Source organism: Aspergillus pseudodeflectus (genome assembly GCF_044049435.1).
Source record: "Aspergillus pseudodeflectus strain CBS 756.74 chromosome Unknown BJX68scaffold_19, whole genome shotgun sequence".
Classification (NCBI taxonomy): Eukaryota; Fungi; Ascomycota; class Eurotiomycetes; order Eurotiales; family Aspergillaceae; genus Aspergillus; species Aspergillus pseudodeflectus.
In genome coordinates this window covers 524626-537124 of record NW_027263795.1, presented here as the reverse complement: position 1 = coordinate 537124, position 12499 = coordinate 524626, and the positions used below count along the sequence as shown (strand labels likewise).

The following is a 12499-nucleotide window of genomic DNA, read 5'->3' as shown; positions in this document are numbered from 1 at the left end:
GGCAACTCGACAGCTCTCTTCAACCAGGGATCTTGAACGATATTAAAAAAGGACATTTTCACACTGGCCGCACCAGAGGATCCTCTTGCCAGGGAGGGGTGGCCATGTCTTGCTAGACCAGTCGAATTACTGGCATCTTCCACTGGCTACTCCAACCTCTTCACGAAAGTACTGGAGGAGTTAACCTTAGACGAAGCTTGCTACGGAATGCGGAAATTGGAGGACTCGTCACAACTTTGATCCATCTTGCGGGAGACGCCGTCGATTTGACAGGTGCCAACCAACCCGCTAACCAACGCCCAGCGTTAGCGACCCGATCCCTCAGCGGCAGTTCAGCCTCGTCCCATGCCGATCAGATAGATTTCATCAAACGGCTGTCTCACTCGTTCCAAAAGGTACTTTCATGACAAGTTGAAGAAAAAGAAAAAAAAGAAATGAAATCAATACCTGATGTGCAGTGCTGGTTCCTGGCGTATCTGTGTAGCTTCATTGCTACCAGGGTCATTGTATGTACACACAGTCCGAATTCAGTGCGATGATCAGACTTATGGACTTGCTACCTATCACTTTGCCTCATCCTCCCTTCTCTACCATATATACGAGGCCTGCCATGACACTTCTTCGGTCATAGGCTTCATCCGCAAGATATCCTCATCTCATCTCAGCATTTTCCATAGCGGCCGAACCACCATCTCCTGAATTCCTGGCGGAAAGCCAGGGACCAACGGTCAAGGCCGTAATGTGGTTGATGTCGTGGCTCGCAGCCTCGTTTGTGATGCTTCGCCTTTATGTGAGGCTGCATCTGAAGAGGGTTTTTGGTTGGGATGACTTGATGGCTGTTGTTGCTGCCGTAAGCCAACCGGAAGTTGAGAATGCACGCACTCTGTCGAGTCTAACATGTATGTCTTTTCTAGGGTTGCCTTCTCGGTTATGCCGCCGTTTGTCATGATGCAGCAGATGTTGGACTAGGGATGCACATTCAAGCTGCCTCGTAGAATCCCAAGAACCTCATTGCAGTCGCACGGTTCAGCAGCATCAGTCAGACTCTGGCCATCATGTCTTGTGCACTCGGCAAGACTGCATTTGCCGTTACCCTGCTGCGAATTGTCGTCGAGCGGTGGATGAAGTATCTGCTCTGGTTCATCATCATCACGATGAACACCGTCAACACCTTGGCAGCATTGTTCGTCTTTGTGCAATGCAAGGATCCACGAACCAACTGGGACCCGAGCATTGTATCCGAATGCCGGCCAACCGACGCCTTTACTAACTATTCTCTCTTCGTGGGAGGTAGGAATTCCCATAATCACCGCTTGTGCCTGTCTGACGTTTTGCAGCATACTCAGGACGCAGGACTTTCTCCTCGCGCTACTCCCATAGACCATCGTGTGGAACCTCCAGATGAGAAAGAAGGAAAAGATTGGTGTAGCCTTTGCCATGAGCTTGGGTATATTGTACGTTTTCCCGTCTGATGATCTGGGCTTCCATACTTACCAAACAACTCGCAGTGCCGGCGCAGCCGCAATCGTCAAAACCTGCTACCTCGTGAAGCTTTCAGAGAAGGCTGACTTTACCTGTACGTCTCGATATCCTGCTCTTACCAGATGAGTGCTCACTCTAGTAGGGGAAATGACCCCGTTGCTCAACTGGGCCGCGGTCGAGTGTGCCCTTGCCATTATTGCCGGCGCGATTCCGACCTTGAAACCGCTCCTTACAAAAGTCTTCCCAACGTCAACCTCGCAAGAAAGCTACAACATGCTCCCGCCGCGCGCAACCTACGAGAAGAGAAGGATTAAATTTGACACCTCAATCTATGCCACGTAGATCGACCCTGCGACAAAAACGCGCGATAACAGCAGCCAGCAGTCGATTCTCCCAGCTGCGCAAGACAACAAGATCAACCTGACCACAGAGGTCTCTATGTCATACAAGGCCAACGCCCCTAACCATAGCGTCTGAGCTGCGAGGGTCGAAAGTGGTCTGTGGATTTCGGGCATTAGATTCGATTGCATGTGGCGCTGGAAACTATTTCCGCGATTAATGGGATTTTTAGTTGGATATACCAACTAATAAAAGCACGGAATCGCCTCAATTTCGGTTACCTTGTGATACTTCCAAAAGAATCCATGATTTCATATTGAAAGTCCTCGCTGTGTCCTCTTACTATCATATATATCATCCGGCTCAAGCCTCTAGCTCTAATTTCACACAAATGACCTCAGTATCTGGAAAACAGCCTCATGCACAGCCCGACTCTACCCCAGAATATAGACCCATTTCTCTATTTCGGAAAGCAAAGTAATGAGAGATATCTCCTCTTTAGGCTACGAAAACATGACCCTCGATGAACTAACCTCACATTAAATAGATGTAAACGACAGCATACAGTACACACACACATATGTTGTATGTACTGTATATTCCCAGCACACCACTGAAGAGTGTGCATGCATGTTGCATTTCCAGTGAGCACAGTCCTCCAATCCAAAACCTCCGTCCGAGTGACAGAGTAAGTCCAGACTCCAAATCCAACTCCCAAGACGGCGAGTCCCAACCAGCCCCCGGCCTGCAGAACGCTCAGACCTACTGTATCGCGAAGTCATGCATGATGCACCACACGGAGACAAAAGTACTACCCCCCCTCCACACAACCAACCCACCCGCCGCGCTCCCCGGGGCGCACCCCTCACTGCTATTCGCCGGTCGACCTCTTCGGGCCCATTTCTTTTGAGATTCGATTCGGCACCTGGCATTCCGCAGGATGCAATTGCACTATCACCTGTGCTCTCTCAGGCCTCGAGCCTCGAACCCATTCCATAAGGCAAAGGAGTACGACTTCGTGTTGTAATGCGGCGGCCATGTATCCCGCCAATTCAATGTAAGTGAGTTATTCTTCCGGGTAAAGTTTCCCGGTGAGAGTCGAGCAAGATGTACCTGTGCAGTGTGAGATGCGAGGAAAGCAGGATTTCAGAGGGCTGGGGCCAATAATTGATTGAGATTATTGTACTTTAGAAGTTTAGAGAAGAAGGTCAAAACATGGAACGAGTGAATTCGCTGTTTCCCAAAGAACTTGAAAGCGACGAGGCCTCTGTCATGCGGTCCCTTTCTCGGGGGGGCAGGAAATTAGGGCTTGCTCCGCTGGAAAGGCAAAAATTATCAACACGATTCCCTCCCTGCCAGGAGCGGAGGGAAGATATATTCGTGCCTCATACAACATATATGGAAGTCGTATCACTCACCGCTCGTGTTCAATCAAAGAGTTGTGGCCCTCAACCTCTCTGAAGGGTCATACAGTAGAAGAAGCAGGCGCGATCGCTCGTTCTTTCCTTTTTCATCACCGCGCCCGGCCAGTCAAGGTCACGCAGCTGCCATTATTCGCGTGGAGTCCGCGAGTACTACCTACTACTAGTAGTACTCTACGGTCATATACCCTCCTGTACTGTCGAGACCCGAGTCGTCCCTCTGATGGTTTCTTCATACCGGCATTGCTCTGTTGACACTAGAGCAGAGCCTTCAAGACAGTCAATAAACCTGAGACTGCGTATGTCACGATGACCTATTCATCAAAAGTTAAAGATAGTGTCACCTTCCTATCTTTAAATTACCATATTATGTATTTCCCCCGGTCCAGAAAACCCTAATGCAAAACCAATAATGATATTATACAAGAAGTATTCAAGTCAAATCACTCATCCACATCCAGAACACGCCAAACAACCTCCAGAACCCGCGGAGGCGTTTCATCCGTCCCATTAAGCACGTACACCTGCCGAACACTCTCCAGCTCCTCATCAACCAAAACCCCTCTCAACCTCATCGAGACCTTATCGGCATCGACCCGCCTCAACGGACCAAGACTATACGCAAACGGATCTGACACTGACCCCTTGTTTTTACTCTTTTCCCAGGTCTGCTCCATTGGGCGCGGGTCATTCCACAGCGTCGCGTCCTGAATGACAGAGTACCCGTTGACAAGGAACCAGTCCTTGGACAGGTGGAACCTCCGCAGGAGACACCCTTCGCCACAGATGGATGCGATCTTGCTGAGCGCAACCATGTCGGCTTGGAACCAGGAGGACCAGTGGTGGACGGAGAGCGGGAGGGGTCGGCCGGACTCGAAGAACCCGGATGCATCACCGCGGATGTTGAGCTGGTAGAGGCCGCGCTCCCAGGTGAATTTTGTGCTTGTGTGTGCGTAGATGCATGAGGCGAGCATGCGGTCGCCGCGCTCTTTGAAGGCGTGGCAGGTTTCGAAGACGTGTTGGAGGTCGGAGAGAAGCGGGAGGGAGAGGAAGATTCCGGCGCCGCCGTAGGCCATGTAGCCTGTGCTGGAGATGTGGGAGAGGTCTTCGGTCATTGCGCCGATGTATTGAGGTATTGACGGGTCGTAGGCGGAGGCGAGTCGGGAGACTAGGTTCGTCATGCTTGGGAAGAAGGTGTCGTCGTCAATCAAGACGGCCCACTGCGTTGAGGCATCGCGGTGCTGGTATAGCACGTGTATGAGGGAGAAGTATCGATCTAGCTGTTCATCTTCGGTTTGGGTGATTGTTAACCGGATGCCCAGGGTCTCTGCGCGGTCTTGGATTCTTGACCGTGTCGAGGACCCGCCTTGTTCAACGACGGCGACTATGTGGGCGCTGGTGTTGCTGGCCCAGTGGGCAAATGCATCGAGCGAATCCTCGAGTCCCTTAAGGGATGTTGCGACCCCAAAGATCATGTGCGATGCATCGGGAGGCGAGGGAGTAAGGGGGGCTTCGATAGTCGCGGATGTCGCACAATCTTTCTCGGACTGTGTTTCTCGACTAGCATCGGTATCAAGATGAACTGTGCGGTAGGAAGGAATCGAAACATCGAGGGAATCCGTAAAGGCAGTGAAGTTCTCGGTTTTCGAAACGACTACGTTCAATCGCGCATACTCGACCGTTGAAGCATTCCCCGCATAGAGTCGGAGAAGATCGAGGTCGGTAAAGCAAGCATTACTGGCGTTGCTCTCGGCGCCATGTTTGGTGTCGTCGGTCTTTGCATTATTGCTGCTGCCAATGTTGCTCAGGGACGGCTCAAGAACATTAGTAGGGACACGATTGTTTCCCAGGACACTGATGCTTGAGTAAGTGAAGATGATCAGGCCACCAAGGACCAGGGCAGCAGCCAGGACCAAATGTCTCCAGGAGGCCAGCTTATGTTGTTGGAGAGCGTGCAAGAGCTGGCGGAATTGCGGCATCATGGGCGGGCATGACGCGATTTCCGTTTCATGCGAAGAAGGCTGAGCAGTTTCTTGACGCAGTGGCCATCTTTCTCACTTGGAGTTCCTGGCCTTTTTGCTCCTTTTTTCCTTTTATAGCGTCGCGACTGGACCTCGAAAGATGCACAAAAAGGGGATGAAACGCCCACAGGCCCACCAGTCAGACTGTGATTGGTAGACCAGCGATTCATGCTCAGGAGCAACAACAATTGTATCGAAAAAGTACGAACATCCAATATTTGCATTCACAAACTGACAACAACGAACCCTGTACTACCAAGCTTTGTACTGCTCATGCAACTATATATGTGGTGTGATCTAGACAACCATCCCCTTCTAGGGAGTCATAAACATCATCAAACTAGGCATCCATCCCCCGCTGCAACGACGATTCCAGATCGTTAATGCTGCCGCCCGCGGCGTGTGCTTCTTGAGGCCTAGGCTCTTCCTGTCGCCACACTCCCTGCTGGTGCTCGGGAATTGGGACATTGGTCTGCTGCGCTATCTGCTGCTGCTGGGCCAGGCTCTGTGCGTGTGCTGGTTGACGCACTTGTTGGCGAAAACGAACAACTTCCTCATAGATCATGCGGCGCATCTCCTGCACGTCGTCGACAACTTCAAAGTGGAAATCAAAGGTGGTGGGGCACGAGGGCTCATCCGAAGCATCGTGCCAAATCGCGAGGTAGGGGTGTTCCAAGGCCTCTTCGACAGAGATACGTGCCGAGGGGTCGAAAGCAAGCATGCGGTCGAGAAGGTCAAGGGCATCGGGATTGGCATTTGGGAACAGACGCTGGAAAGGAATCTTGGGCATGAAGGGCAAGTTGCGCACATACTCCTGGGCCCGCGGTGAGCCAATTCGGCTCAGGGTTTCTTCATTTGGAGTACCCAGGTAGTGTAGAATCTGGTTGAGCTGGTCGACATAGTCGCGACCCTTGAAAAAAGGACGGCCACCAAGGAGCTCGGCCAGAATACAACCCACCGACCAGACATCGACTGGAACCACGTCAGTACACATAGCGATGGGACGAAGAATTGACACATACTAGCTTTCGTATAACTCTGGAAACTTAACATGATTTCCGGAGCGCGGTACCATCTTGTCGCAACATATTCAGTCATGTAGCCTGCGTTCTCCTCGGGATCAATCGAGAATCCACGGGCCAAGCCAAAATCGCAGATCTTCAGCTCACAATCCGCATTGACCAGCAAGTTACCCGGTTTCAAATCTCTGTGGAGGACATTGGCGGAGTGGATATACTTGAGACCGCACAGAATCTGGTAAATGAAGGACTGGTAGTGGGCGTCGGTCAACGGTTGTCCGGAGCGGATAATGGCAGCGAGATCACATTCCATAAGTTCTATATGAGAACAAGATGTTAGTTCTCGAGCATCACTATCTGATAATAGCTATACTACCTTCATACAGATATGTCTCATTGAAGTTGTCAGGTCGAGGAATATCCATATCAAAGAGGCATGTGATCTGGATCTCGTTAGCCAAACATATCCTATGTGGAGGACGGTCGATATACATTGCGATGGCCTCTGAAGTGCTGAAGCAGCTTGATTTCTCTCAAGGCGCGCTTAGCCAAGATTTTCTTGCTGAAGACATTGGTGACCTTCTTGATGGCAACGCCCTCACCAGACTGTCCATTGGTAGCAGCACTGTTTGAGCAATATCAGTTAGCACCTGATCATAGTAGGCCATATCCCTCTTGATTAGGTGATTCGCAAACGGAGACGAAGCTGCAACGCAACCCCACCATACCAATGCAGACAACAACAAAGACCACGCGAATTCAGGGAGCGGGACACTGCCGAAGCACATACCAAACGATACCATAAGCACCTTGGCCCAGTTCCTTGGTCACAGTGTAGCGGTCATCCACGATAAAGTCCTGGTTGAAAACCTTGAAGACCTTCCGTCCTTGTACTTGTAGGTCAGACATGGTGTAAGATTTCCCAAACAATCGACGAGCGGTAGAGAGCGAGGACGATGACCGAGCGGAGCACGATAAGTGAGGCCGAGAAGGTATCGGAAAGATGGAATGGAAAATGCGAAGATTACGTCGCTTTTGCTCGTATAAGGGGATGACGATGAGAATTAGCGCCTTGTGGAGGAGCTGAATGTCAAGCGCGGCTGCAGGTGCGACTGCAAGTTGTGAGGACAATATTGATGCCCCGCAGTGTCACGGAGACAGCTGTACAGAGAGGAGTGATGTAAGCCAACTTGCTCAGTTTTCTGCTCCGGACAGGGCTATGTGAGGATACTCACAAGTGAGATTACTTTGAATAAAGGGCGATATAAGAACAAGCAAGAATGTCAGGGGGAGAGGAGATTGAGGTGACCAGGGTCAGCTCTTGTCAGCTCTTGACTCGATTGATTGGACCGTAAGAGAGCGCTAGAACGAGTGATGAAAATGCAAGCGGGCCGACAAAGGAGTGGGATTCTCCTCTTTCTGCTACTACACTTGAAGAAAGAGGGCCTTCACGAGTCGCTAAAATTATCGTGGTACAGGCAATTGCTCGAACAAAGAACGACAAGTTGCGCCCTTGAAACTGTGGTTATCGCGACCCGAAGATGGAGGAGTCGTTGCCTAAGGCAAACAGCGGGGCAAGTTCAAGTATAGCAGAACCAGCTGAGCCGAAGGACTCGAAAACTCATATAGAAATGTCGGATACCCAAATAATATGTACGCCTTAAGTCTTAAATAGCACTGTATATCCCAATGACTTATCCATAGCCCATAAATCATAACTTCCACCAATCTCGCTCAGATATGGTATGCAAAAAAAAGAACCAAACCAAAAGAATCTACGGAGTTAGTGCAAAAAAAAAGACCACCTGTACATCATATGAACTTCAGGTCATAAGCCGAAAGCGCATTGTCCTCTACAAGACAAGTCGTAGAGAGACTATGCCTGACGAGCAGCGCTGAAGAACAGAAACACCCACAACAATCCAGGGCGCATGCGTAAGCTAGTAGTAATAGCCCTTCCACCAGACCGTCATACAAGCCGCAACAACCAAATCGAGCATCTTGATACCTTCATCCTCAATAATGAGCTTTCCAAGTTTAGCGCTGTTACCACGCATCCCACCACCCGCCTTCTCACGCGCGAGCGAAAGATCTATGCGGTCTTCATCAATCGGACGGCGGGGTAGAGGGGGTGGTGGTTCATTGGCGCCTGCGCTGCTTGTGCTGCTGTTCGAGCCTCGCCGGTCAAATTTGTGGTTTATGAAGTTGGCAATCGCTGCTCGTTTGGAGGGGTTTGTGGACGGGTTGTAATAATATGGGCCAGACGGGTCGGCATGCTCGGAGGAGTGGTGATGATGCGCATGACTGCCCTGGAAGGGAGTGTTGAACCGAATTTCGGCAACCGTCACCGCGGGATTTTCTTGGGTTGAGTTTGGCGAATGCGGGAACCCGGGGGAAGGGATCATATGTTTGCATTTTAGACTCCGGCCATTGACACTGGTCGAGAATGTGCAAGTACCGTTCCATGGTGAGGTGAAGGTGTAGTAGCCGCTTTTGAGTTTCGAGAAGTTGGAGGGACTTCCAGGGCCACCATCCAAGGAGGGACGGCTACCTGGTAAATCCAGCGAGCCACGCGACTCCTCTGGTCGAGATACCAGAAGCTTGCGGTGAAATCGTCGGGGTCGAGACGTGTCGCGAGGAACTGAAGGATCATGTGGTGTTGCAGACGGACTAGAGGTATGCTGTTGCCTCGAAAGTAAATTGCGAGCCTCAGCGGAAAGGTTCAAACCCAAAGACTCTAGAGAGAGTGGTTCATTGTGACCCGAAAATCGACTATACCCGGGTGTCAAAATATCAATATCAACACCAGTACCATCTGTACGACTCGGAGGTGTTGACATGGTTGCGACGTTCCATTGGCTGCCGTGAGTTGGGTCGCGACGGATCAGCGTAATATGGAAGCCTGGTTGTTGCGGAGGAGCATTATCGCGCGGTAAGCGACTTGGGGACTGTCCAGGAGATATCGGAGGAGGGGCAATGGCAGAATAGGGTGGTGGTAGATCATGGGATGATTGAGGCCGCATCAAAGGGCGCGCGCCGTCGAAGCTGTGACGAGCCGGCGAAGCCGCCTCATATCTCTCCCTTCCACGCTGGACCTGGTTGGAGACATAGCCAGAGAGCGCACTCCAGCGGTTATTCTTTTTGGGTGGTCTGTAGGTGTCGAAGACGGTTTCATTCTGCGGTATACTCGATACAGGCCGTTGGGGTAAAGGTGGAGGGGTCTCCTCTCCCCTGGGCAAGCCAGAAGCCGAATAGTCAGGAAGTGTCGGACGGGGGGGCAACATGGGCGGTGGTATCGAATCATCCAATGGAATCGGCGCGGTATTCTCCAATTGCTGGTCTGAAGAGAACGAGGGACGAGTTGGTAGAGGAGGGGCGTCAAGGCTGACCGTATCGTTGGGCGCGCCAACAGGCTTTCGCCGGACATTGTTCAAGCGTGCAATCTCAGGCGCGGGCAGAGGAAGGTCCGGATCTTCCATCAACCCTTCCTTGCGCAGTCTTGCCTGCTCTTCGCGTTCCTGCTCGTATTCCTGGAGAAGGATGTCATCATCGGGGCCGGCAACATGGAGGTAGTAAAGCGAGGCGTTGATGGCTTCTGCGGAGACGCTGTATTTTGTCGGCGGTTTGAGAGGGGTGAGGAAGATATCTGCCAAACTCAAAATGTCAACGACCGTCTGGTTTTCGAATGCGACGAGAAAGTGATGCAATCATTGGCGCGGGGCAATGTTCAGCCCCGGTGTGATCGCGAACAAACCAACCTTTACTTCCAGGTACTCTCACAATATACAGCACCAGAGGCTCAAGCTTCTTTTGCGTGGGATTCCGAGGGTATGCTGGCGGGTTCGATGCGATGGAGGTGATGGAGGAGAGAGAGCGAGCCTCGACGGGCCCTCCATACGATGGCGCGGGGAACGAAGCGGACTCCCCATCCGCCGCGTCGACCTTGGCCATTTACCACGATATGAAGAGCAAAACAATAATATGTTGCAGACGTATGAGCATGCGAGGCGCGAACGTTATATAAACAAGCTATCAGCCACAGGTGTCGATATGGGGGTGGATGAGTCGGAAAGCTGTGGAGAGACCGCCAAGAGAGGAACCATTAGGCATCGGCATAACCCGTACAGTTCCATAGGGCTCGCTGAGATAATTCAAGTGAGGCGTAGTCGTGAAGAAAATCGGAGAGAGGATCCTACTACATTTTGGGGGAACGGAGAGTGGCTGTGGCTGGGTAAAAATCGACACGACCGTCAGAAAACATAGCTGCCTATGGATGGCAAACTATTTTGAAGCATTGCGCACGTACGCCAGACACGCATCCCTTGCGAGCATTAAAGTCTATCCAAATTAAGCCAGCGTATGTCTTTTCAGATTGGTATCTCTAAAGTTGAAAATAGCTACAAGGTAAGTGTGTGCGGTGCCATGCTGAAGCCGTCAAGATAAGAATGGAAATAACAATAAGAAAAATCACTCAGGGTGCTTCCTATGCTGCACGCAGAGAATTGAATAATGACAATTAGACAACCGTCTCGGACCGCTCGTTCTCAGCAATAACTGGAACAGGAAGCCCACGTTCGGGGCTCTGCAAGACCAGCTGCTCATGGCGTCGAGCCCGGAGGAAGTCGCTGATGGCCCGAATCAAGACAAACCAACCGACAATCATCAAAACATAGGAAATCCACTCGCTCGTGGTAATTGTCGATACACCTCCTCCTCCATCACCACCTGAGCTCGCACTGTCAACCACCTTGCTCGGATCAAAGCTGTGGCTATTAGGGTCTGGTGGTGTCACGTATTCGTCTGTACCACCCCCTCCCGACGACTCGCTACCTCCTTTCATGTAGAAACCATACTGAACTAATGTGAGGCCGAGACCAGCCCGACTTCCGTTCTTTGCCGCGTGTGTGGTGTGAAGTAGGTATGTGAGGAGGAAGCCAACAAGTTGGAACGACATGGAAATCATGGCGTTCCAAACAAACGAGAAGATCGAGCCGACCGGCAGCCCATCCACATAAACCTCGTCTGACGAAATCCCTGGCGCAACAATAGTAGTCTCCCAATACGGGGGTGTCGCATCAGCGGCCGCTTCCTCGTATGACTATAAAACAAAGAAGTTAGAAATCACGACGACGAAAATGACTAGACAAAGAACATACCGGAGGCAGATCCTCTGTCTTCTCTCCTCGTTCCGGCTTCGCCGCCAGATTCGCAAAGACTCCATCATTCGATGAGGGAATAGCACGGGCCGACCCCGAGCCGGACATGCCACTGAAAAAAGGCAACAACGTTTGCCTCCGCTGAATACCACCCATAGGCTGAACATTCGACTGCGACTGCGATTCACTGCTTGCACCAGATGATGATGATGCTCCAACCGTCTCTGCTGGTATCGATGTGTCGCTGGTGTCTACGGCCACCCAGGGATCCGGCTGCGCCCGCATTAGCCGCTGGCGGTCATCTGGCTCATCGCCGGCTTCGGACTCGCTGTCATCAAACGCATCGGCAAGGGTTTGATCTGTACTGGGACGGTGTAACGGGTCATCGCGGAGGAGATGTCTTGAAGAGGGCGAGGCAGAACGTGAGCGGAACGAAGGAGGCGGAGAGGAGGGTGTAGGCTGTAATGCGATCGACGGAGGGGCTTCGTCGTCGTCTTGGGCGTTAACCTATAATATGGCCGTTTAGTGGAATTTCTTAAACAGTGCGTCCCAGATCAAGGCCCAAAGCGGCGGCCTTGAGTTCGCAGGCGAAGGCGACACTTACCCGTTGATAACGCTGTGAGCTCATGACGAGCTGAGCGAGCGGAAGCCCCGGGAGAAGGCGTAACCAAGTCTAGAGGGCTTTACCAGTCTAAAAAACGTAGACAGGTCCGAAACAAGGGAGCGAAAGGGGGGTAGAATATGGCAGATGAGACGATGAAGGGAGAAAGGGAGAATGCACTCGAAAGATGAAGATGGATGACCAACCGACATGCCTGAGGGCTGACCATGATTGCCTGGGGCCACAGGGCCCCAGGGCCCTTGGATGCTCCACTGCGTGTTGATTCGCTGTGGCTGAGCAGGCGGTGAATCGCTCTTAGCGCCCCGGAGAGTCCGCGGCTCCCGTGACCTTATTTTTGCCGCATCAAATGTTCGAGAGAGAAGGAAAGAGAACTACATCGTGGTGTTTCGTCACTAATCAGCTGATTGCTCCCCATTGCAGGTTGAAGTACTCGGCACTG

General features: G+C 51.6%; 5 protein-coding genes across 5 annotated transcripts; 1 reads left to right on the top strand and 4 right to left on the bottom strand.

The window, feature by feature from the left end:
- Positions 1–1055: 1055 nt before the first annotated feature.
- On the top strand, positions 1056–1824 carry BJX68DRAFT_266548 (uncharacterized protein; the record flags this gene model as incomplete). The annotated part of the gene is made up of 4 exons (XM_071045530.1): positions 1056–1235; positions 1381–1454; positions 1509–1576; positions 1625–1824. The coding sequence occupies 4 exons, from the start codon at positions 1056–1058 to the stop codon at positions 1822–1824; spliced, it is 522 nt and encodes a 173-aa protein (XP_070899628.1).
- Positions 1825–3685: 1861 nt separating this feature from the next.
- BJX68DRAFT_266547 (glycosyltransferase family 31 protein) lies at positions 3686–5221 on the bottom strand (the record flags this gene model as incomplete). Its single annotated transcript, XM_071045529.1, has 1 exon — positions 3686–5221. One exon carries the CDS (start codon positions 5219–5221, stop codon positions 3686–3688), a length of 1536 nt encoding a protein of 511 aa, XP_070899627.1.
- Positions 5222–5428: 207 nt separating this feature from the next.
- mpkA (mitogen-activated serine/threonine-protein kinase SLT2) lies at positions 5429–7515 on the bottom strand. Its single transcript, XM_071049733.1, has 5 exons — positions 7073–7515; positions 6775–6907; positions 6659–6725; positions 6286–6600; positions 5429–6235 (listed from the first exon to the last, which is right to left on the bottom strand). Exons 1-5 carry the CDS (start codon positions 7189–7191, stop codon positions 5604–5606), a joined length of 1266 nt encoding a protein of 421 aa, XP_070899626.1. The 5' UTR covers positions 7192–7515; the 3' UTR covers positions 5429–5603.
- A 358-nt stretch (positions 7516–7873) lies between these two features.
- On the bottom strand, positions 7874–10471 carry BJX68DRAFT_236822 (uncharacterized protein). The gene is made up of 2 exons (XM_071040077.1): positions 10041–10471; positions 7874–9928 (listed from the first exon to the last, which is right to left on the bottom strand). The coding sequence occupies exons 1-2, from the start codon at positions 10231–10233 to the stop codon at positions 8223–8225; spliced, it is 1899 nt and encodes a 632-aa protein (XP_070899625.1). The 5' UTR covers positions 10234–10471; the 3' UTR covers positions 7874–8222.
- A 22-nt stretch (positions 10472–10493) lies between these two features.
- Positions 10494–12407, bottom strand: BJX68DRAFT_236820 (metal homeostatis BSD2 family protein). Its single transcript, XM_071040076.1, has 3 exons — positions 12043–12407; positions 11439–11945; positions 10494–11380 (listed from the first exon to the last, which is right to left on the bottom strand). The coding sequence occupies exons 1-3, from the start codon at positions 12064–12066 to the stop codon at positions 10799–10801; spliced, it is 1113 nt and encodes a 370-aa protein (XP_070899624.1). The 5' UTR covers positions 12067–12407; the 3' UTR covers positions 10494–10798.
- Between the last annotated feature and the right edge of the window lie 92 nt (positions 12408–12499).